This window comes from Meleagris gallopavo, chromosome 1 (genome assembly GCF_905368555.1).
Source record: "Meleagris gallopavo chromosome 1, MGAL_WU_HG_1.1, whole genome shotgun sequence".
In the NCBI taxonomy this organism is placed as follows: domain Eukaryota; kingdom Metazoa; phylum Chordata; class Aves; order Galliformes; family Phasianidae; genus Meleagris; species Meleagris gallopavo.
In genome coordinates, this window is record NC_139404.1 from 76,146,327 (window position 1) to 76,169,266 (window position 22,940).

The following is a 22,940-nucleotide window of genomic DNA, read 5'->3' on the forward strand; positions in this document are numbered from 1 at the left end:
CCCCGCGCGAGGCAGCTTCCGTCAGTGATTTCAGCTCTTTTAGTATTTGTCCAGTAGGTTTCCCGCTTCGCGGGAAGCCCTACACTGCGGTGCAATGATAGGGCGGGGCGGCGCTTGCGCTGTGAGCGGGGGAGGCGGGAGGTTGGCTGTGAGGGGCAGCGCGGGGCCCCATGGCGGCTTCCGCCCAAGCTCCGCAGCCGGCGCTTAGCGCGGAGCAGGCGAAAGGTGAGCGGTGGAGGGCGTGGGTTGCGGGGTGGTCGTGGTGCGGTGTGTGAGGGGTTTATATCAACGCAGTGGTGCTGGCCGAGGTGATCAAGGCCTTCGGGGCGCCTGAGAACGTGCAGCGCATGGACGAGGCCCGGGAGAACGCGTGTAACGACATGGGCAAGATGCTGCAGTTCCTGCTGCCCGTGGCCACGCAGATCCAGCAGGACGTGATCAAGGCCTACGGCTTCAGTAGCGACGGCGAAGGTGGGCAGTCCTGGCAGTAGGAGGGCAGGGCTCGTTCCGCAGAACGCCGTCTTCCTTCTCTCTCTCCCTCCCTTCGCAGGGGTGCTAAAGTTCGCCCGGCTGATCAAGTCCTACGAGTCGCAGGACCCGGAGATCGCCAGCATGTCGGCAAAGCTGAAGGCTCTGTTCCTGCCCCCCATGACGCTGCCGCCGCACGGGGCTGGCATTGGCGGCGTGGCCGCCTCGTGATGGCGCCGCCTGGGCTGGTGCTGGTGGTCCCCGGGGTTCCGGTCGGAGCCTTCCCTCGCGGCTGGGGCTGTCTGCGCTGCTGCTCAGCCAGCCCCGGGAAACTGAGTGGTTAAACAAGGAAGATAATGGCGTGAGACGAACCGGCTTCTTTGTGCATGTTTCTGTTTCTGGCTGTGAATAAAATACGTCTTGAAAGGGCCCTCGTTGGCTAATGAATAGACAATATGAATGGTGCTGCTCTGCAGGTATAGGTCCTTCTTCCTGATGCAGGGCAGTCAGAGCAGTGCCCGCCTCATACGTGGTGAGACCTGAGCTTACCATACAAGGCATGTACCAAGTTCTGCAGAAAATGCACTTGATGATGCAAGTCTTAGTATGAAAGCACAACACTTTATAGCTGTCCCTTTCTTTCTTAATCATCTTAAAGAGATGCTAAGCCTCATCTAGAATCACAGAATAGTATCAGATTATGCCTAGTTGGAAGGGGCCCACGAGGGTCATTGAGTCCACCCCCTGGCTCCACGTGCAACCTATCCTAAATCAATTCAAACCCGATGTCTGAGAATAACATCCAAGCACTGAGCTTCAGCAGGTTGGGGCCGTGGGCAGCCTGTTACAAGGCCTCACCACCTTCTGGTGAAGACCATTTTCCTAACCCCCAACGTGACTCCCATGATGCAGCTCCATGCCATTCCCTCTGGTCCTGTTGCTGCCACCTGACAGCAGAGCTCAGCCCTGCCCCTCTGCTCCCCTCATGAGGAGCTGTATGCTTCTGTGAGATTCAAAGTCAATTTGCTGTTAACCAGAATTCCCAGATCCCTTCCAATGGGGCTGTACTCCACCCTCTCTTCCTCTGATCTATATGTAGATCCAAGGTTGCTTCATCCCTGCAGAATACAGTATTTGCTCGTGTTGAGCTTTACTTGGTTTGTGATTTCCCAGCCCTCCAATTTGTCAAAATGTCTTTGCAAGAACAAGTATTTACAAATGTGCTATTTGAAACTAGTACTAGTAATGTACTAGGCAACATGTTCCTGAAAACAATATTGTCTCTAAGATGCTGTAAATGTAAATGCAATTAAGACCACTGTCACCAACAGTCAGTACTGCTAATTCATACACTTTCCCATACACTCCTACAATGAGCTTCTGTGGCTGTATTCTTGTTTTCTGTCTAAATGGGTGGTCAAACTTGTCAGACTTCGTGATACAAGTGGCAACACGATGTAGCAAGGACTGGCATAGAGAGAGCAGGCTGTGCTTGCCCATTTTGGATGCAGACGATGTATAACTATTCTGCATTTCTTGAGACTGAGAGAGAAGTGGGCTCTCCCTGGTGTGAAGTTTTGTTATTTTCACCTTATGAAGAAAGGCATACAAATGTATAATTTTACTCTTCTGGTACATGTGCCTGTTGCCCATGGAAGCGCTGGGGTCTTTGGGAAGGGCTGAGAGCAAAGAAGGGCTCCCAGCCACCACAGGCTGGGAGAGTAAGCTAGGGCTGCAAGAGCTGTGTTGGGTTTTGCCTTCTGTGCCTTGGTTACAAACCAGGTAGGAATGTAGCTGGAGAGGGTGTGAGCAGAGTGGATAGGAAATAGGAAGAGGAGTCCATCCCTTCCGTTTCTACCTACCTCTCCCAGCCTGGCCTTTCCCCACCCCTCTAGTTATTTATTAGCTACACCCCAGGAAGTGTTTTGCAAATGGTGAAAACCAAGCCCTCTGCCTGAGGCCTGCTTTTTGCCTAGCCTGGAGCTACCACCTTTAGTCTGCCCAGAAACAAACAGAGCTCAGTCAGGATCCTGCCTGTGTGCATCAGACGGGTGAGTCATGGGACGCACGGCAAACCCATCAGCTGCTCCTTCCTGAGCCTTGACACCGACTGCCATGATCACCCAGCCATGGCAGCAGAGCACAAGTCCACCCCTGCTACTTCCAATCCTGCTTTATTTCTTCTTGTAGGACCTCCTGGTTTAGGGGTGTGGTACTTTCTCCAGCAGCTGCTGTTTAACCTCCCATCAGTGGGGATCTGTGTGTCAAGATCCTGATGCCATCCTGTGGGTGAGTGCTCTGTGTGTTAGTTAAGGCAAGAAAACAGAACTGGGGGGGAAAACAAAGATACTGGCAGTAGGAATTGGGCATATATGGGAAAAATACACCCTAAGCAAGGTGCTGGAGTACTAGAGTTTCAGTGTTTTTGTTATTGCTGTTACCATTGCTCCTCCTCACTTTGATAATGAACGAACAGTTTGTGATGCCCAGCCCACTGCAATTATTCTGCAAGCTGTGAAGCTGGAGCATTTCAAAATGTTTTTGTACAGAGGGCTGTAAGGTGGTTGACCTTTTTAATCCTAGCAATTTGTGATTGCTACAGTTTTAATTCTTTATGGAAGAGCAAGGCATGCAGTCTTTACCATCAGTATAAATGGGCATTCTGTTTTGAGGACTGCAATGGTATGGAGTAAAGAAATGCAATTTGCACCAGTCTGAATAGAACCTCCTTGTCGGGTGGTCACACAACCTGACAGAGCATCTAGCCTTGGCAGGTTATAGGATGATGGTCCATATGCCCATTCCCTAGGACCAGATGGCCTTCACTGCTATGTACTTCTGGGAAGAACTGCAATTCTGCCTGTCTCAGTGCTGAGAATTAGAAATAGCAAATGCAGTGCTGATTTTCAAAAAGAATCCAAAATAAAAGCCTCCAAATGTGAAGAAAGCACAGACCATTACTGTTGATATTTGGACAAGAGGTAGCAGAGAAGGCAACGACTGTGACATCAAAGGAGTCAGCATCTGCTTTTGTAAAGGCAAATCTTGTGTTGTAAAAAAGCCTGCAGATTTTGAGCAACTTAACAAGTTTGTGGACAAGAGAGACCTGGTTTTCCAAAAGAGGATTTGACAAGATTGCCTCATGAAAGACAAATCCATGACATAAAAGAGAAGGTGGCATTTTTCTTTAGTGAATAGGTTGTAGAAAATAGGGAAAGGAAAGTAGGGATATCCACTTTTTATAGCAAGTTGAAGGTATCATTGGTGTCATGATAAGGGTCTGGCCTGAACTATGTGCTGTTCAGTATATTTACAAAAGACCTATAAATAGAGCTTAAATATTGAGATGAGAAAACTAACTGTTTTTACAAAGTTATTCAGGAAAATGGGAAGCTGGCTCAATAATTGCAGAAAGACTTTATGATAATGGATGATCAGGTAATTGATCAGGAGATGAAATTCAATATAGGCATATGTAAAATGATATTCTTAGGATCATCAAATGGTTTGGGTTGGAAGGGATCTTAAAGATCATCTAGTTCCAGTCTTCTCTGTTGTGGGCAGGGTTGCCACCCACTAGCTCCAGTTGCCCAGGGCCTATCCAACATGGCCTTGAATGCTTGCAGAAGTAGGGCATCCAGAGCTTCTCTGGGCAACATATTCCAGTGCCCTCTGAGTAAAGAATTCCTACTAACATCTAACCTGAATCTACTATATGTTAGTTTAAAACCATAATCTCTGGTCCTATTACCACAGACCCCAATAAAAGGTCCCTCTTTCTCTTTCCTGTAGTCCCTTTTTAGGTACTGTAAGGCCACTGTAAGGTGTTCCAGACCTTTCTCTTCTCCAGGTTGAAAGATCCCAAATCTCTCAGACTGTCTTCCCAGGAGAGGTTCACCAGTCCTCTGATCATCCTTGTGGCCCTCCTCTGGACCTACTCCAGCAGGTTAATGTCCTTTTGGTGCTTGCGGGTCACAGAGCTGAACTCAGTACTGCAGAGGGTGTTTCATGAGAGTGGAGTCTCATGAAGAGGAGAACAATAATCATCTCCTCTCTACTGGCCATTTTTCTTTTGATACAGCACAGGGTATGGTTGGCTTACTGGGCTGCAAGTGCCAGATTTTCATCCACCAGCACTCCCAAGACCGGTTCTATTCTCAGTTCTGTATTTGTGCTTGGGATTGCTTGGACTCGAGTGCACTTGGCCTTGTTGAACTTCATGGAACTCTCACAGGCCTCCCTTTTAAGCCTGCCAAGGTCTCCCTGGATGGTGATACATTGGAGGTCCCCTGTTCCCTACAATGTGTTGACGGCATCTCACAGCTTGGTGCTGTTGGCAAAGTTGCTGAGCATGCACTCAATCCCACTGTCCATATCAGCAACAAAGATGTTAATAGTGTTAGCCCCAGTACTAACCTCTGAGGAATACCATTTGTCACCTGTCTCTACCTGGACATTGTGCCATTGACCAGAACTCTTTGAATGTGATCATCTAGGTGAATCTTTATTCAGAGAGTAGTCCTTCCATCAAATCCATGTATTTCCAATATAGAGACAAGGATCTTGTGTGGGACAGTGTCAAAGCCATTGTAAAAGGCTCCCGCATTTGTCAGGCACAGTGTGTTCTTGTGGAGAAAAATAACTCAGAATTTACATATGAAAGAGTTGTGAGCTAATGGTAACCTCTCAGGAGTGAGATTGTGACAGTGTACAAGTATACCAGTCCATGTGCACGTTAGCTTAATGTTCAGTTTTGGTGAGCAAATAGCAGAAATCATCACCATGTCTCTGTCTGTGTCTCGCCAACATCTTTAACACTGTTCATTTCTGTGTCACTCTTTGCCCTCTTCTCCAAAACAATACAACAGAGTTAGACACACCTCAAAGAGGGACAACAGAGATGATTTGGTGTAGGATAGCTTTGTATGGCGATCATCTAAATAAGGTTGGAGTCTTCAGCCTGGGAAACAGGTGAGGAAGGATACAGAATTTAGAGGTTTATAAAATGATGAGTGGGTGGAGTAAATATCAATCAGATGATGACTGACTTTTCTTTCTACAGCAATGAAGTGTTATTAAAAATGTGCAAGGGAACATGTTATAAGCAAACCAAAGGAGGTAGTTTACCAGTGAAACTCCTTGACAAAAGATGCTAAATTTCTTATGGATTTGACAATTGACTAAACTAACTGCAAACAGAGACTTAGGGAGTACAGAGAGGAAAAAAACCTCTGTGCATAAATGCTTCTTCTGCTGTTCCTTTGTCAGCCATTTCAACCTCTAGATGGCCTAGTCCAACCCTCTGCTTACAGCTCTAAAGCACCATAGTTGAGGTAGTTGAGGTTGCTTAGGGCTTTTTTCAGGTTAGTTCTTGCACATCTCCGGGAGTAGTTTCTCCAGTCTCTCTGGGAATATTGAGGCAATTGCTGAACCTCCCTTGTTGTGTGTATAATCTGAATTTCTTTGCTGCAAGCTACATTTCTTATTTCTTTTCCTTTTGCTGTGTTCTGTGGAGAAGAATCACCTCTAAACACCCCAGTCCCTTCTTAGATAGTCTCAGACTGCTATTAAATTCCTTAACAAGCAACTTTTCTCCAGACTGAACAAACCTAGCTCTCATTTTCTGTGGTGAACCCAAGCTCTTCATTGCCCTGGTGGCCTAGTGCTGGATTGTGCCCAAATTCTCAGTGTCCTTTTTAACACCAGTTCAGATGGAGGTGCCTTTTAATTACTTACTTTGTTTATCCTGTCTTCTAATCTTGTTCCAGTGCTAGCTGTGGCTTTTCTCCATGAGGAATTTGCAAGATGAGGTTCTACTATCTGGTGGTACTTAAAGCCAAACAATACCATAAGACTAGTCTCTTTGCTGAAATCTTCTGACCTGTTAATTATATTATGATAGTATTTTAGAGTCTCAATTATAATTTTGTGGTACATGCTTCCATATGACTTCATGTGAAAAAACTTGAAAACTGTGGGGAGTTGGCTGGGCAGGCAGGTGCTGCTCAGGGGCTGGTAGGCTAGTGGTGAGCATATGCTTGTGCATCACTTGTTTTGTCTATATATTTTATCATTATCATAACTACTGTTCTTTCTTCCTCTTCCTTTTTTTTTCTTTTAGTAAATAGTTTTATAGTTTTTATCTCAGCCAATGAGTTCTACTTTTTTTTTCTTCCACCCCCCCCAATTCTCTCTCCTATCCCCCTGGGAGGGGTGGGTGCGGGTGAATAGCTGTGTGGTGCTTAGTTAGCTGCCGATGTAAACCTCAGCAGTCCTTTTGGCACTCAACATGAGGCTCAAAGAGCAGATTAACAGCAGATTTGATCAGAGCATATTGAAACGAGTTGTGGTTGTTGTAGTTACTCTGCTATTTTTTTTTTATTATTTCAGAGCTCTTTCTTTTCTTGGAACTATATTATTTAACACCATATTGCTATTTATTTTCCTCATTGTGTTGTTTACTCTCTCTGAGTTGGATTACGTTTGTCATTTTGTTGTACTGTGTGATCTTGGTTTATGATATGATAAAATTACTGGTTGGAAAACTAATCTTGTGTTTGTGTTCAGCATTACAATCATCTCTGTGCCTGGGGAACCATATATTGGAGAATATTAGTAATTACACTCTTTGCTTTGTCTCCTCTGGGAGGTAGGCTATGGGGGAGACAAGGGAGGATACTTTCCATCTTTTCCTTTGCCTCACTTTCTCTTTCACTTTTTCTTCTTCCCCTAAACTAGTTACAGTAGTTCTTGAGAATTCTGGATATCTCTGAGATGTTCAAATCTGCATGTTCCTATTGATTTGTGAATGTGTTTTAGGTTTTGTTTAAGATTAAGCAACTGTTTAAGAATATCACCCAGAATTCTGTTCTGAGGTAGGATATATATGAATGGCAGGGAGTGTGGGATGGTACGGACATATCTAGGGCAATAGGGGCCCACAGTCTTTTGGAACTTCACCCCTGAATAACTGCGGAATCCTGTACATCCTGCCAATGTACTGTTGCCCTGGCAATTCTAGAGAGACACAAGTCACTGCAGTGTGCTGGGGCCTGGCGAATGCCTACTGAGCCTTTGTCAGTACTATTTAGAACATTTGAGGGGAAAAGAATACCTCTGAATCTGATGACAGTGCAACGAATGGGCCCTGCAACTTCTCCAACTCCTGTGACAGACCCTGTGACTGCTCCACTTCCCACAACAGGCCCTGATGTTGCTCCAAGCACTATTACAGGCCCTACAATTGCTCCAGTCTTTGTGATGGACCCTGTGGTTGCTCTAACCCTTCTGATGATGGGCCCTGTGGTTGCCCCAAACTCTTGCAACAGGCCCTGTGGTTGCCCCAGACTCTTGCAACAGGCCCTGCAGTTCATCCACAGAACCAACCAGTGGCAGTATCAGTTGTCCCTATACACAGGAGTTAAAAATGGCTGCAAAAAAAGTCAGCTGTCCTGCTAAGACAGAAGGAGGTGAAGATGAACCAGATGAAGCAGGGCCATAACGAGAATGGGAGGAGCACAGAGAGACAGAATTTATAAAGGAGGCATAACATCTGACCCCTAACCTTGGGTGAGCTGCAAGATATGCAAAAAAATTTCAGCCGTTGTCCAGGCAAGCATGTTGTCACCTGACTGCTCTGGTGCTGGGCTAATGAGGCCAGTAGTCTGGACTTAGTGGGCAGTGAAGCCAGGCAGCTGGGATCTTTTTCTTGGGAAAGTGGCATTGACAAAGCAATTGGAAAAGGGACACAGGCCTTCACTGTATGGAAGAATATCTGTCATGGTTTTATGATTTTTGTTATCATATTTCATATCATAACATAACATAGCGCACTGGGAGTTAAAGAGGTAATGCTCCAGTTCTGTGGATCATCAGTAGTTCCGAGTACACCTGTTTCAGAAGAGAAGAACTACATACCCTGGAGGACTTTGTGTTTCCATTTTCTGTTCAGAGGGAAAGATCGCAGGTCATGAGACGCCTCTTTTTCCCTTTCTGCTTGTCCTGGAAGTGTGTGTGCTCCGTAGTCATCTCGCCTTTAGCCTTAGAAGAAGACCTTTGGCTTTTGGACGCCCTCTCTCCTTTTATTTGATTTGTTGGCTTCATTCCAATTATACTGCATCATATTGTGTTATCTTGCATTCCGATATCTTTTCTAGTAAATTAACTTTCCTCCTCAGATTATTGCCACTGTTTTGTTCTTAGGCCCGTCTCCCTGCCTTCTCCCTTTTTCCCCTTTCCCAGGATGTGGGTCCATGGGTCCCTCTACCCCATTAGTCATGGAGCTGGGCTGAATCAGCCTGTAAACCATTGACAATATCCTTTCAAGGAAGATCTGCTGTGTTACCTAGGCAAATGGACCACCATGGAGAAAGGTATCCAGTGCCTGATGGAATTAGCTGTGCTGGAGATTATGCGTAATATTTACTTGGATGGTAATCAGTTATCCCATGATCCAGATGATATGAGGTGCCCTCAATCTATTTGGCAGAGATTTGTATGGAGTACACCACCATCATATGCCACCACCCTAGCAGCAATGACCTGGAAAAATAACAAAAAAACAACAGCAGATGAAGTGTCTAGCCTACTTCAACAATATGAGGAAAATCTGTCTCCCTACACACGTGTCAGCTGTAGAAAAGCTGGTTCAGTGGCTCAAAGAAAAAGTATAAGTTTTCTCCCCAACCTATACAAACCAGTATCTCAGCTATTAGAAGTCAGTGTTCCTGTGTTCGAGTGAGAGAATATAGTGACACCACATTGTCACCCTGTGGTTTTACTGTGTGACCATGGATAAGATATGAGGAAGTGGGATGGAAAACCCACTTTGACCCTGTAGGCATGGATATGTGAGTTGCAAGGAAGAACAATTTAAAAAAAGGGTTCTTCCAGAAAAATGGCCGCTCCAGTTTCCAAATAGCAAAATGTTCCTAGATAGACAGATGGTCTGATCTTATTTCTGACGTTGACAGTGAACCTTCTCATACATGAGAACTGAGTAATGAATACAGTAATCAGAATCAGAGGTGTCCTGCCTCCAGCCAGGTGGAGGAAAGGGGCAATCAGTTTTACTGGACTGTGTGGATTTGACAGCCTAGCACATTAGAACTACAGGAGTGTAAGGGCTCTAATGGACACCGGTGCACAGAGTAATGACATCAAGTTATAAAGGGGCAGAACCCATCTGTATTTCTGGAGGGACAGAGGGATCCCTTTTCATACTGTTTCTCACAGTATCCTTCTGGACAAAATGTCCGCCATATGGCTAGACAAAAACATAACGTGATGGGTGAGCAACTGGCTGATGAGTTGGGCCCAAAAGGTTGTAGTAAATAGGGTTACATCAGGCTGGTGGCTGGTCACTAGTGGGGTTCCCCAGGGTCAGTTCTCTTTAATATTTTCAAAAATTACTTGAATGTAGGACTAGAAGGTGTTTTGAGCAAGTTTGTTAATCATACTTAATTGGGAGGAGCAGCTGACTCCATGGAGAAGCTTTGCAAAGAGATTTAGACAAATTAGAGGACTGGGCAATCACCAACCACATGAACTTTAGCAAGAGCAAACACCAGATTCTGCACCTGGAAAGGGCTAATTCCAGCTATACATACAGACTGGGGGATGAGATGTTGAAGAGCAGCCCAGATGAAAGAAATCTGAGGATTTTGGTCAACAACAAGTTGACCAACTATATGATTCAACAGTGTGCCCAGGCATCCAGGAAGGCTAATTGTATCCTGGGGTGAATCAAGCATAGCTTTGCTTGCTGGTCAAGAGAAATTATTTTCCTACTCTACACTGCACTGATACTGCCTCACTTAGATCATTGTGTTCAGTTTTGGGTGTCACAGTAAAAAAAGGATATGAAACTATTAGAGTGTGTTCAAAGGAAGGCTTACAAAGATGGTGGAGGGTCTAGAGGGGAAGATACATGAAGAGTGGCTGAAGTCCCTGGGTTGCTTCAGCCAAAAGAACAGGAGACTGAGGGGAGACCTCATCGTGGCCTACAGCTCGTCATGAGGAACTCCTCTCTCTGATGACAAGTGATAGAACATGAGGGAATGGCATGAAACTGCAAAAGGTTCTGTATGGCTATTAGGAAAGGTTCTTCACTGGAGGGTGGTTGGGCCCCAAAACAGGCTCCCCAGGGAAGTGGTCACAGTCCTGAGTTTGCTGGAGTTCAAGAAGCATCTGGACAATGCTTTCAGACATGTGGTCTTTTGTGGAGTCAGGAGTTGGACTCCATGATCCTTATGGGTCCTTTCTAACTTGAGATATTCTATAATTTGATAAGTAGTAAACTACCTGAGAGTGAAAAGCAATATGCCTTGTTCACTGATGGGTCCTATGGGACAGTGTAGAAAGCTGTCCTGTGGGACAGTGTAGAAAGCTGCTGTATGGAGTCCTACATGATGAGTTGCAGAAGCTACTGAAGGTGACTTGAGGCAATTTGCAGAAGTGAAGACCATTCAACTAGCTTTAAATATTACTGAAGAAAGAAGTGGCCAACACTATATCTCTGCACTGACTCCTGGGTGATGGCAGATGCACTATGGGAGTGTTTGCAACAGTGGAAGCAGAACTGATAGGGCAGTGGCAAACTCATCTGGGCCCATGCATTATGGAAAGATATTGCTGCTTGAGTAGAGAACATGACTGTAAAGGAACGTCACTTAGATGCCCACATACCCAAGAACTGTGCCACTGATGAACATCAAAACAACCAGCAGATGGATCAGGTCTCTAGGACTGAAGTGGCTTAGGTAGATCTTGACTGCAACATAAGGGTGAATTATTTCTAGCTCTGTAGGCTGATGATATATCAGGCCATCAAGGAAGAGATGCATTATATAGATGGACTTGGGATCAAGGGGTTGACTTGACCATGGGTGCTATTGCACAGGTTATCCATGAATATGAAAGGTGTTAGAATTAAACAAGACAAAGAGATAAAACCTCTTTGGTATGCAGGACAATGGCTGAAATATAAGTAAGGGGAGGCCTGGCAGATTCACTGTATTAAACTCCCACAGACCTGCAAGTGCAATGTGCTTATAATCGTGGAAGCACCCACCGAATGACTGGAAAATACCCAGGTTCTGTGCCACTGTGTGAAACCATCCAGAATTGATTTTCCCTTCATAGCGTCTGGTATAATGCTGTGTTTTGGTTTTAGGAGAAAAACACTGTTGATAACATCCCAGTGTTTTAGTTGGTGCTGAGCAGTTCCTCAAAGAGCCAAAGACATTTCAGCTTCTCAGCTTCTTATACTGTCCTGCCTGCAAGGGGAGCTGAGGGGGCACGAGGATCTGGGAGGGAACAGGACCAGGACAGCTGACCTAAACTGGCCAAAGGGATATTCCATACTATATGACTTCATGTGAAAAAAATTGAAAGCAGTAGGGAAATGGCCAGACAGAAGCTGCCTGGGGACTGGCTGAGCATCGGTTGGCAGGTAGTGAGGTTGCTTGTGCATCACTTGTTTTGTATGTATATATTGTTATTATCAGAACCATTATCCTTTTTTTCCTCTTTCTGTTTTAGTGAATAGTTTTTATCTCAACCCACAAGTTCTATTATTTTTTTTTTCTTTCCAATTTTCTCCCTCACCCCACTGGGAGCAGGGAGTAAACAAATGACTGTGTGGTTCTGAGCTTATTTAGGTATAATATGTTCTTTGTGTAAAATTTGTTTCATTGGGTCTCTGTGCCTTTAAAGTTTTCTTATTTTAATATCAGTTTTAAGTCAGTACAGCTGGATTCCTGCAGCTTACCACATCCCAGCTTATTATCTGTGTGAAACTGGAAGTATTTCAAAGGAAGCTGTTTTTGGTGCCTGATCTGTCTTTCTAGCAATGAAGTTTAGTTTCTCCATTCGTGTCTTCTGTACTTCCCTTTGGTGTTAGTTTCTGTATGTCTTGGCCATTGTGAGCAGCCTGTTCGGTTCTTTGTAAGATTTGTGGTACGTAGGGAAGTCTGCAACTGCTGCTACTTGAAATGAGTAAATCTCATTTTTTTTTCCTTCTAAAACAACACACATCTCAGCTACTGTCTGTGGTAGCTGAGATGGTAAGAAGAAAGAGTCATGCTCCGTCACTAGCTGGATTGCCTTCTGTGGCTTTTACTTTGCTCCCATTCTTTCATGATAACTGCAGACTTTAAAATGTGCTATGAAAAAGGATAGTAATGTGCTTCAGCTGTAGAGAAGTGGAAATAGTTTTCTTTCTTTTAATCTGGATGTATGGATTTACAACTTTGACCTCAGTATACTGTACTGGGATCTTGAAGGTCCTAGACCAAGCTGTACTGGTGCTGTGTGGGTCCACCATAGGCTGTAGCTGATGGTTCTGCCCTCTGCCTGGTGTCCTGGGTGCTCCAACATCTGTCTCCCAGCCTTTTTGAGCTTATTCTAGTTGTACCCTCCAGGTAGGCTGTGTCCAAGATAAGAGTGCTCTGCTTAGAGTGCTAGCCTATGCCTCTTAAAATCTGCAGATCTGGCTTTACTCAGATTCCCTCTGTGGCTGCTTAGTGCACACAGGATATTTACCTGCCTAGTGGGGTCATGGAGGTTTCATCTACACGGCTGAGAGCAGCCCCACAGAGCTGGATGCATGTCTGGTGGTCATAACATGTAGGGTGCTTTATTGCTGAATGCGTACCAGCAGCATGTGCTGCCTGTTTTACCCTTGCAGATGTGTGGATGACCCTAGGCAGCTGTGGTCACTTTAGTACCACTGCAAGGACTTTGGAGTGGAGAGCACTTGTATTTCTTATTGACCTCATGAGAAAGAAGGGGAACAGAGGTCTTGCAGAACTGAAATTTGTGACCACAGCTGGGTCCCAAGAAGCACTAACAGAGTCAAACCTGATGTGAAAAAAAAAAAAACAAAAACCAAGAGCCCGAGAATAACAAGGGGGCTGGGGAGGAAAGACACAAAAGGAGAAGCAGAAGTGTGTGCAAAGCAGCTTGGGGCTGAGGAGCTGATGGTTCAGAGTACTTCCTGTTCCTGGAGCCGCGTGTGCTCAGCTGCACACCAGGTTGCTCCTGCCTGTGCTCTACAGCACAGAGGGCCAGGAGATCAAGGCACATACTCAGAAACAGAGTGATGGAGAGGCATTGAATGGACTAACAGTAGACTTCAGGAGAGATACATGGCCAGCTCCCAAGAGAAGCAGAAACAACTTAGTTGCTCCACTGCTGATCTCCGACTTCCCTTTTCTCACCAGTGCAAAGAGACTTTTCCTCTGTATTTTTTGAGTTGCTTTGGTGATAGCCACTTGACCTCCCCTTCTTTTTTCCCTTCACAATGGTGAGGTAAGAGGGTCTGACAAGTGTGTGTATGTGTGTGTGTAGGCAGGGGAACCAGCAAAATAGGACAGCTCGGAGGGGATCACAGTGGTAGCTGTAACTCAACTGAAATCCTTCATGGGCTTGGGAAGGTAGTGGTTACAAAGGGTATTCATGCTATTGCTGGCTGTTGCCTGCGTGGATATCCCTAAGGAATAAGATGACTGGAAGCCACTCTTCACTGTACAATAGTGGTGCCTGGCATTTTTTGTTTACTTGTTTCTGTTTTCATCTCCTTTTCTAGGTGGTTTCATCGTGACCTGAGTGGGCTGGAAGCTGAAGCCTTACTGAAGGGACGAGGTGTCCATGGGAGCTTCCTAGCCAGACCCAGTCGAAAGAATCAAGGGGATTTTTCCCTTTCTGTTAGGTAGGTAACTTGGACTTCAACTGCTGTTTTTCCAAGGTCACATATGCAAAATGCTTAGATCTTCGTTTGTCCTACAGTCTCTCCTTCAACCTGTCCTTATTCCTCTGACTTCTTTCCAAGCTGTAAAAGGACCTGAGCTACCCAGTAACTTTTAGACACTCCCTTAACTTTCATCAGGAGCTTCTTTTTCCAGTCATGTCCTTCCACTGGGATGGTTTGCTGCAGTTCCATGGTAGGAGGTGATGCAAGTGGGTGGCTCCAAATTTTCTGGTTTTTATTCAGCTGCCTCACCAGACTATTCTGTGCCTCATCCCTCAGGGTTGGTGATCAGGTAACCCACATCCGTATCCAGAATACTGGGGATTTCTATGACCTATATGGAGGAGAGAAGTTTGCCACACTTTCAGAACTGGTGGAGTACTACACGCAGCAGCAGGGCTCACTGCAAGACAAAGATGGAACCATCATTGACTTGCGATATCCGCTCAACTGTTCTGATCCCACTACAGAGAGGTATGGAGAAAACCAAGCATTGGTATGTCTGTGATGACATGTTTCATGCTCTTCTCTCTACCTGGCCCACACCTCTAGAGAGAACCTTGCAAAATGCGTCTCCTGGTTCCCGCATCCTCCTGTGTTTCCACAGGGATACCATCCTCAGCAATAGCTGGATGTAACTTGACATGAGAGCAGACTTGATGGGGATCTATTTATACTTTTGGTTTCTTGTTGCCTTCGTGATTTATATACTGTTCATAAAAAGCAGGGGTTGTGGTGTTAGTTATGTATCCGCAGTGGTATGTGGGGGTGACTTGGTGTGTGGGAGCCCTCAGCCTTCCCCAGACCTGCTCTTTTGGGCCTAACTGACTCGTAGCTGAGTGGGGCCCACATTCACCTGCTATTCCCAGCCTGCTGAGTCTCCTTCCTGTCCTCACTTTGCATACCTCTGCGACACAAAGTTCCTAAATCAAATCAGGTGGTTTTGCCCTTGCATCGAGCCTTCAGGCTTGCTGACACAGCTTGGGGGGTGTCATGCCGTGCTCTGGGGTGAGTACAGACTGCTTCATGGGGAGCAGACAGGTCCTTCTCATGCACCTGGGGACAGGGAACTGCAATGCTGGGTGAGAAGCAACTGGGTACACCCCGTGTTGCCCCTGTGTCCTGACTGTCCGCTCCATTCAAGGCCGTTGGGCTGTGGCCCTACTGCTTCCTCCCTTCCTCCTGCGGTTGGAAACTTCTCCCCCCTGCTCTTACGAAAGCTCCTCTTACTCTCTCCCCAAGTGATTTTCCATCACGTGGGTTTGAAGAGCTGGGCTGTGCTGGGGGAGGGAAGGGGGGAACAGGACACATTAACTCCTTCCTACCTGTGGAGTATTGGCCTGCAGACCCCTTGATCAAGAGGGCAATCAGCTGTTCCCCAGGGCAAATGTTGACTGGACACTTATTTGGGAAGAGGTTCAGAAATTAATAACTGCCATGCAATAGAAGTCCCCAGCTACTTCTTGCAGAGAATGGGGTGAAGATCAGTAGAAATTAAAACACCCTAACTAGCTGAGGATGGTAACTGTCTGTGACATCTCAAAAGTATTCTTAGATGATGTGTAGAGGACTGTGTTGTGCTGAGAAGAGCAGGGGTGAATGAATGCCCTGTCTGTTTCTGTTACTATGGAATGGAATCCTGCACTAGATTTTAGTTCTTGGGGATAGCAGAGGAGCTGTAGCAATTCAAAGTCCATCATTAATACCACTGCTGCCCCAGACCTCCATCATTAATTACTCAATCGGCAGCAAACCTGCTGCTATGGATCTACCCACACTCAGCATCTGCCTGGCCTTTACTGCAATGTGTGCAGTGATGTGTGGAGCATATCTGGTGCTTATTGCATTACCTGAAGTGAGCAGAGCAGGAAGAGGCATTGCAAGTCAGCCTGATGCAAGAACTACCTGCTTTTGAAATGCTGCTCACCGGGGAGATGGCCAAAATGGCGGTGGCTGCAGTTGCTGGGCACTCTGTGGAACGGGACAGAGCTGCAAAAAAAAGCCGTGCTGGTATGACAAAGCCCCCAAACACACAGCCCAGCACATGGCTTCAGCTGCAGATGTGGCTGTCCCAGAGACAGATGGGCCTTTTTGAGCCAGTCCCATCCTTGCTTGAGAGGGCCCAAATCTGCTCTCTGATACCTAAGTGGGGAGCACCCAGCACAGAGGCACCGGGGCTGTGGTGGCCTCTGGGCTCAGGTATGTCCAGATCCAGCAGAGCCTACACAAGCAAAGTGGTACTGGATGGAGTGAGATGATTCAGAACATCTCACAGCATCTCAATTTACTACAATTTGCATGTGTTTCCCTACTTATCGGCTCAGTAATGCCCCCAGCACCTTCTGGAATGGTCCCTATGGCTAGTCTGATTGCTGCACTGTGATGTTTTCATAGAATGGAAATTATCCTTTGACTGAAAAGACAGCTGAGTTTCAGAAAACAGGGTTGTTACTAGAGTTCCAAGAAAAGGATCTTTCCCTAGATTAGTTCTTTAACAAGTCTGAACTCAGCAAAGCCATCTGAGTGCTGCTAAATCTGATGGGATTGTTTCTCACTGGGGGCTTCATTCTGTTTTCTTTAGTGTTTGAATTTCCAAAGCATCCTGTAGCAGTAAGGCTAGAATCCCAATAATGCTTAGAGATACTGAAACCCACAGATTTCCTACCTGAACTGATCCGAAAGCCAATAAGCATTGCTTACCGTGCTTTCGTATATAACACACTTGGTGCTTTCCCACTGTACTTTTTGCTCCTTGGTCCCTTTTAGCTCCACTCATCCCTTGCCCTTTCCTTTTCTTGGCAGCTGTCTAATTGCTGTGTCACATACTTTTCCCAAGATCTTGCTTCTCCATTGGTATCCCTCCTTTCCTCCTTCCTCTATTTCTCCCCTCATCTTTTTTCATCCCCCCTTTCTCTCCTTCCCCAGGCTGTCTGGCACTTATCAGCTCAATGTCATCCACTTACTTGCATCTCCACCTCTTCTGATCTTCTCTTATTTTTTTCAGGTGGTACCATGGGCATCTGTCAGGTGCTGCAGCTGAATCACTTCTCCAAGCCAAGGCCACCCCATGGACCTTCTTGGTGCGGGAGAGCCTCAGCAAACCTGGGGATTTTGTCTTGTCTGTCCTGACTGATCAACCTAAACCTGGGTCTGATGCTCCACCAGCTGGAGCAACCAGTGCCTCTGGGGCCCGTCTCAAAGTCACCCACATCAAAATCATGTGTGAGGTGAGCAGGTGGGAGAGCAAAAGGAGGAGGGAGTAGATGTTTCTACCTATTTCTGCTATCTCTTCAAAAGCCCTGTCATCTTGATGACCAGTATTTATGAATTTGGATCAAAGTGCTGTCACCTTGCAGGTTCCTTATGTCCTCATGTAGGACAGGGTGACCATTGGCAGTGCTGGGCGCTCAGACATGGAAGGAAGCAGGATGAGGTGTGACTGAGAACTCCAGCAAAGAGAGTCGAGTGAAAGAGATAGGAGGATTCACAATCTAATGATGAGTTTATCAAAAGACTTAAAAGCTCTTGGCAGAGGTGGAGGTATCGGCAAGGTCTTCAGACTTATTCTGGAGGATGTTGCACCTCTCTATAACAAGTACTCTCTCTTTCATATGAAGCTATACAAGAAATGGAGGGAGATTTCAAGGACGGAAAGCAATAGGCCTTAAATGAGAATTGAAGGCAATATTTCCTCCAGGCTTCCATCCACTAAGGAGTCAGCTCACCATGAACTCGGTACTGTCAAGCTACCATTTGATGACTTTTTTCTAGATGGCACAAAGTGGTTCCTACGACATCGAACCTCATATTCCTCTTTTTTCCTGAGCATTATCAGATTTGCTTGCAGGAATGTTATGGGATGTAACATGTTCTTTCTCCATTTAGAATGGACGTTATACAGTGGGAGGTACTGAAAAGTTTGACAGCTTGGCTGATCTTGTGGAGCATTTCAAGAAGACTGGGATTGAAGAGGTGTCTGGCTCTTTTGTATACCTGAAGCAGGTAAATTCTGTTTCTTCTATTTCTCAAGGATCGTTCTGAGGGATTCACTGTTTGTGTGCGTTCTGTCACTCCTTGTTTTCCACAAAGGAGACTTTGATCTCCAGTAGCATCTCTCTCTCATGCCAACCTGTTGTATTTTCCCATCCCCAGCCCTACTATGCTACAAGGGTGAATGCTGCTGACATTGAGAATAGAGTGCATGAACTGAATAAGAAGAGTTTATCTGAGGAAACATCAAAGGCTGGATTCTGGGAGGAATTTGATGTAAGAAACAGTGGGGGGATATTACTCTGGCTTTTTGGGGAGTTCCTGTGCACCATTTAATTATCCATCCCTGATTTCTTTTTGGAAATTTTTCAGGCAATCTTGTAAATTAATGTCAATTTGTCTCTGAAATGTCTGTTTAGATCTCAGGAGTAAGCATTATTTTTAAGTGAGCCCAGTGAGATAGAAATGTACTTTTTCATGGATAGAACTAGTTGCTAAAACAATAAGAGCATGAACCTTGGACTTTTCAAGGCTAGGTTAACTTTTTACATTTCTACTCCTCGACAAGCATGCCCACGTATCCCTAGAGTTACCACTGTTCCTCTGACCACCTACTATGTTATTGTGATCTTGCTGTAACTTTTTTCTGGTTTCAGAGCCTGCAAAAACAGGAAGCCAAACAACTATTTGACCGTCATGAGGGCCAGAGACCTGAGAACAAGAGCAAGAATCGATACAAGAACATCTTGCCTTGTGAGTCTATCTCCTCCGCTGTAAAAAGAGCAAAAAGATGGAGACAGGCAAGGAAGAGGTGTCCAAGTTACCTCTGGCCCTGCCTCAGCCTGTTCTGTCCTCCAGATTGGATTAAAAAGTCTGGAGCATAGAAGATTTAAAAGCTGATAAAAGGTCACAGCCTTTTCATGCTCTTGAAGGAGGGAAGCAGGGAGGAAAGCATTAGACTAGGTTATGGGATGGTCTGTCATGGGAAGCAGGAACTGGAAGCACACACTAAAATTGCTCTCACCCCGGAGAAGAAGTGGTGAAAATGTGGGGCATGCTGTGTACACTGAGTAATATGAATAAGGTGGCAAGAGTCAGTGAGGGAGGTTTGTGTGGCTGGGCACAGTGTGTCTCATTGCTCTGTTTATTCTTGACTGCACACCTAGTTGATCACTCTAGAGTCATCCTCCAAGGAAGGGACCCAAATATCCCTGGATCTGACTATATCAATGCCAACTATGTAAAGGTGAGATTTTTGAAAGATGGCTGTATGCCCTAAGTGGGAGAGGGACTGCCAGTTCCTGCCGTATCCCTGATCTTTCCCTTTCCACAGAACAATCTGATCAGTCCGGATGAGTGCCCTAAGACCTACATCGCCAGCCAGGGTTGTCTGGATACCACTGTCAATGATTTCTGGCAAATGGTGTGGCAGGAGAATACACACATTATTGTTATGACCACACGGGAAGTAGAAAAAGGACGGGTAAGAAGGTGTCTTGAAACTGCCCTTTTTTCCCCTTCAGTCATAGCTGTTTTCTTTCTCTCTCCTGCCTTCTGCCTGTCTCCACTTTACCTCTTCTCCACACAGAATAAATGTGTGCCCTACTGGCCAGAGGCAGGCAGCACAAAAGAATATGGTCCCTACCTTGTGGAGAATGTTGGGGAGCATGACGCATTGGAATACAAACTCCGGCATCTCTGTGTGTGTCCAATAAATGATGTGAGTGTGCTTGGTTTGGGACTGTTCTGGAGCCCGTGGGTCTAGCAGTCACTGTATGTTTAAGGCTGGGAACTACTGGGTGCTGTGGTTGCATTGTTCCATTTTGGGCTTGGACCACTGGTGAAATCACCAACGAGCGCTCAAGGAGAGCTTTTAAGCCTTTGGCTTAAGACCCAGCTCTCCCCAGGACAGTGGCCAGGGATAATACTGGGCTGCAGTTTTACCAGTAAGATGTTTTTATTGTCAGAGTGAGGCTGTGCGTGAGATCTGGCAGTACCAGTACCTGAGCTGGCCTGACCATGGTGTCCCCAGTGAGCCAGGAGGAGTGCTGAGTTTCCTCGATCAAATAAACCAGAAGCAGGAGAGCATTCCAGATGCGGGGCCTATTCTGGTGCATTGCAGGTTGGTACAAAGGCTGAGGTTTAAATCATTCTCCATCTCTTTCACAGGTCAAGGTGTAAAGTCTTTGTCCTGCTGCACTAGCTGTTTTTTAGGACTTGAACCCATTGACAATTCTTATTCCTTTTTGATGTCCCCAAACCAAACTCTACTGCCCGTTGAATCCTTGATTATTTTGTGGCAGTGATGAACAGCTGCTACAAGTGCTGCATCCTTCCCCAGAAGCAGCTGCATATTGTTTCAGGATAATGGTGGCTGGGTGGATGTAGGTATAACTGTACAGGCAGCTCTGATCTCTGCTTGTCCTCTCCCTGCAGTGCTGGGATTGGCCGCACTGGGACTATCATCGTCATTGATATGATAGTGGAAACAATCTCCACCAAGGGTAAGAGGACCTCATTGTGTCTTGAAGTAATCTGGCCCACGCAGTAAGGCTTAATGCCAGCAGCAGAAGGTCTCAGTGGAGGAGAGCCTGCCACAGCCATGATAAAGTTGTGCTATCCTTGGTCTACGGCGGCTGCTGATTCTCTGAACTGTACCCATTTACTGTGGCTTTCACCTTTCCTGAGCCCGAGCTCTTCCTCCAGGGCCAGGCTTGGAAGATCCTGAGCAGGAAAAAGGGATGGGAGGTCCTTGCAGGGGTAGGGGTGAAGGGAGGTGAAAACTTCTTGAATGAATTCCACTGTGACAGTTTTTGGCAGAGAAGTGGGAGAGGGGGGTCAGCAAATACATCCAAAGCTTTTCTGGTACCCCTTGATAGGGCTAGACTGTGACATTGACATCCAGAAGACCATCCAGATGGTGAGGGCCCAACGCTCAGGGATGGTGCAGACAGAAGCCCAGTACAAGTTCATCTACATGGCCATCTGCCAGTTCATAGAGACAACAAAGAAAAAGCTGGAGGTTATCCAGGTGAGAAAATGGGCTTTCCTATCTTTGGAATTGAGGCCGTGTGTAGTGTTAGCCCTAAGCCCAGGTGCTCTATTTCCTAAATGTTAAGCTAGCTTTGGAACCTACATAGACTATGACGATGAATCAAGATTTGAGACTTCTCCCCAATCCTTTAAAATTCAGGTGACAATAGCAGCAGCTCACGTACCACTCTGAACCACTAAACAGCAGTTTTAATGCAACTATTTCAACTACATTCTATATAACTTCCCTAAGGGTGGTTTAGTTACAAGCTGAATCTAAGACAAGCAAAGATTTTGCTCTCTACTTTTGTCTTCCCCATCCTGGTTTTGTAGTTGTCTCCCAAACCTCTGTGAAAAGGGTTTTCTCTTACTTGCTGATACTAGCATGCTTTCTCTTTCTAGCCTCTGACATTTACTACCTGCTGCTGTTTCATACTGTTTAGCCAGCACATGACAGTGAGGTTTGTTGGTGCCTCCAGAAATTTGTTGCCCCTCTAGTCCCTTCTGTACAAGGATGCACACATTTTCCTGCTGCTCACCTCTGCGCCACCTGTGGGCAGTGCATGTGAACTTAACAATCCACCACCCTCTACTGAGATCCTAGCATGATACCTGCATGATTAAACAGCCCCAATTCTTCCACTATGCCTCCTCTCATGCTTCTCCCAGACCCCATTCTTCTCAGCTTGAGTTTTCTCTCCTGTAGTCTCAGAAAAGCAAGCAAAGTGAGTCAGAGTATGGGAACATTGCCTACCCACCTGCAGTGAAGAATTTGCATGCCAAGGTCTCACGAAAATCCTCCAAGTAAGTGCTGGCGTAAGCCTGAGGTTAATCTATGCTTGCTTCTGGTAGTGCTCTTTCTACCTGCTGGCTTGGCTAGGCTTTTCCTTCTGCTCACTTTTTCCTGTTTCTTCCTGGTCTTGCAGGCAGAAAGAGACAATTTATGAAAATTTGGGTAAAAAGGAAGAGAAGGTACGGAAACAGATGTCCTCGGAGAAGAAACTGAAAAGCTCGCTGAAGAAAAAATAAGCACAGATTGCAGGTAGCCCCAAGGGAGTTTCAACATGGAGTGCACGATGGGAGCTCACATCCATGCTGCCCAGTCTCACATTTCTGTCTCTTGGACAGTAGACCTTCCCCATTCCTTCCATGCCATCTTTCAGAACTCTGAACCAGGCTGCTTTCTAGCTAGCTGACCGACTTCAGCATCCCTTGCCTGTACATGCCTGTGACAACTCCCACTGCCCTTCATCATTAACAGGAAAAATCACCTCTTCTTTCCCTTGATCCTCGTGCACTGGCACTCAAACTCACTGCTGCTTCAGCAGTTCCTCTTTTTGAGGAGTTAAGGAAGAGCTTTACAGGAAATACATCTCTATCTGCCCCTTTGAGTTTAGCCTGTTTAGCATTCCCTGAGAAATCATCTTTTAAAATCTGGCATTTCTGGCCTGTTTCAGCTTAGCTCCTCTGTAGTTCAACAGGAAACTTCCCCTTTTCTCTCTCCTGTCCCTCTACACAATAATCTTTTCTTTTCCATCCTACAATTGAATGATGTAAATATGCCAGACTTTGGTGTGACGGTCATTTTATCTTCTGTTTGTAAATAAAGGTGTACTTGTTTGAATGCTGACCCAAGTCTTTTGCACTGCTTGCAATCAAATAAAAGCTCAGTTCCACTTTCCCCTATGCAAAATAACCT

General features: G+C 45.8%; 2 protein-coding genes, 1 non-coding gene and 1 pseudogene across 5 annotated transcripts; all 4 read left to right on the forward strand.

Moving 5' to 3' along the window:
• The first annotated feature begins 22 nt into the window (after nucleotides 1–22).
• LOC116216230 (U7 small nuclear RNA) lies at nucleotides 23–82 on the forward strand. Its single transcript, XR_004158684.1, has one exon. It is a non-coding gene; the product is annotated as a U7 small nuclear RNA (small nuclear RNA).
• Nucleotides 66–898, forward strand: C1H12orf57 (chromosome 1 C12orf57 homolog). The gene is made up of 3 exons (XM_003202679.5): nucleotides 66–225; nucleotides 295–471; nucleotides 551–898. Exons 1-3 carry the CDS (start codon nucleotides 171–173, stop codon nucleotides 697–699), a joined length of 381 nt encoding a protein of 126 aa, XP_003202727.1. The 5' UTR covers nucleotides 66–170; the 3' UTR covers nucleotides 700–898.
• Nucleotides 899–2,308: 1,410 nt separating this feature from the next.
• On the forward strand, nucleotides 2,309–22,871 carry PTPN6 (protein tyrosine phosphatase non-receptor type 6). Of its 3 annotated transcripts, XM_085235537.1 has the most exons (17): nucleotides 2,309–2,519; nucleotides 2,659–2,757; nucleotides 4,319–4,414; nucleotides 14,057–14,179; nucleotides 14,498–14,692; nucleotides 17,223–17,445; nucleotides 18,104–18,220; nucleotides 18,371–18,484; nucleotides 18,865–18,961; nucleotides 19,375–19,454; nucleotides 19,542–19,691; nucleotides 19,797–19,928; nucleotides 20,176–20,330; nucleotides 20,645–20,712; nucleotides 21,088–21,239; nucleotides 21,948–22,045; nucleotides 22,168–22,871. In XM_085235537.1, the coding sequence occupies exons 2-17, from the start codon at nucleotides 2,744–2,746 to the stop codon at nucleotides 22,268–22,270; spliced, it is 1,917 nt and encodes a 638-aa protein (XP_085091663.1). In that variant the 5' UTR covers nucleotides 2,309–2,519; nucleotides 2,659–2,743; the 3' UTR covers nucleotides 22,271–22,871. The 3 variants fall into 3 exon arrangements, with proteins under 3 accessions (XP_085091663.1, XP_010716109.1, XP_085091679.1); XM_010717807.4 differs by lacking the exon at nucleotides 4,319–4,414 and having other exon boundaries at nucleotides 2,316–2,519; XM_085235553.1 differs by lacking the exons at nucleotides 2,309–2,519; nucleotides 2,659–2,757; nucleotides 4,319–4,414 and adding an exon at nucleotides 13,437–13,779.
• Nucleotides 8,831–10,657, forward strand: LOC146545433 (uncharacterized; annotated as a pseudogene).
• Nucleotides 22,872–22,940: the final 69 nt, after the last annotated feature.

What these genes read in the sequence shown, in the direction of transcription:
- C1H12orf57 (XM_003202679.5), top strand. Translation starts at nt 171, where the DNA reads ATGGCGGCTTCCGCCCAAGCTCCGCAGCCGGCGCTTAGCGCGGAGCAG. An exon ending in TAGCGCGGAGCAGGCGAAAG is followed by an intron (nt 226 to 294) that starts GTGAGCGGTGGA and finishes ATATCAACGCAG; the next exon opens with TGGTGCTGGCCGAGGTGATC. An exon ending in CTTCAGTAGCGACGGCGAAG is followed by an intron (nt 472 to 550) that starts GTGGGCAGTCCT and finishes CTCCCTTCGCAG; the next exon opens with GGGTGCTAAAGTTCGCCCGG.
- PTPN6 (XM_085235537.1), top strand. An exon ending in TCTGATCCCACTACAGAGAG is followed by an intron (nt 14,693 to 17,222) that starts GTATGGAGAAAA and finishes TATTTTTTTCAG; the next exon opens with GTGGTACCATGGGCATCTGT. An exon ending in CTTTTGTATACCTGAAGCAG is followed by an intron (nt 18,221 to 18,370) that starts GTAAATTCTGTT and finishes TCCCATCCCCAG; the next exon opens with CCCTACTATGCTACAAGGGT.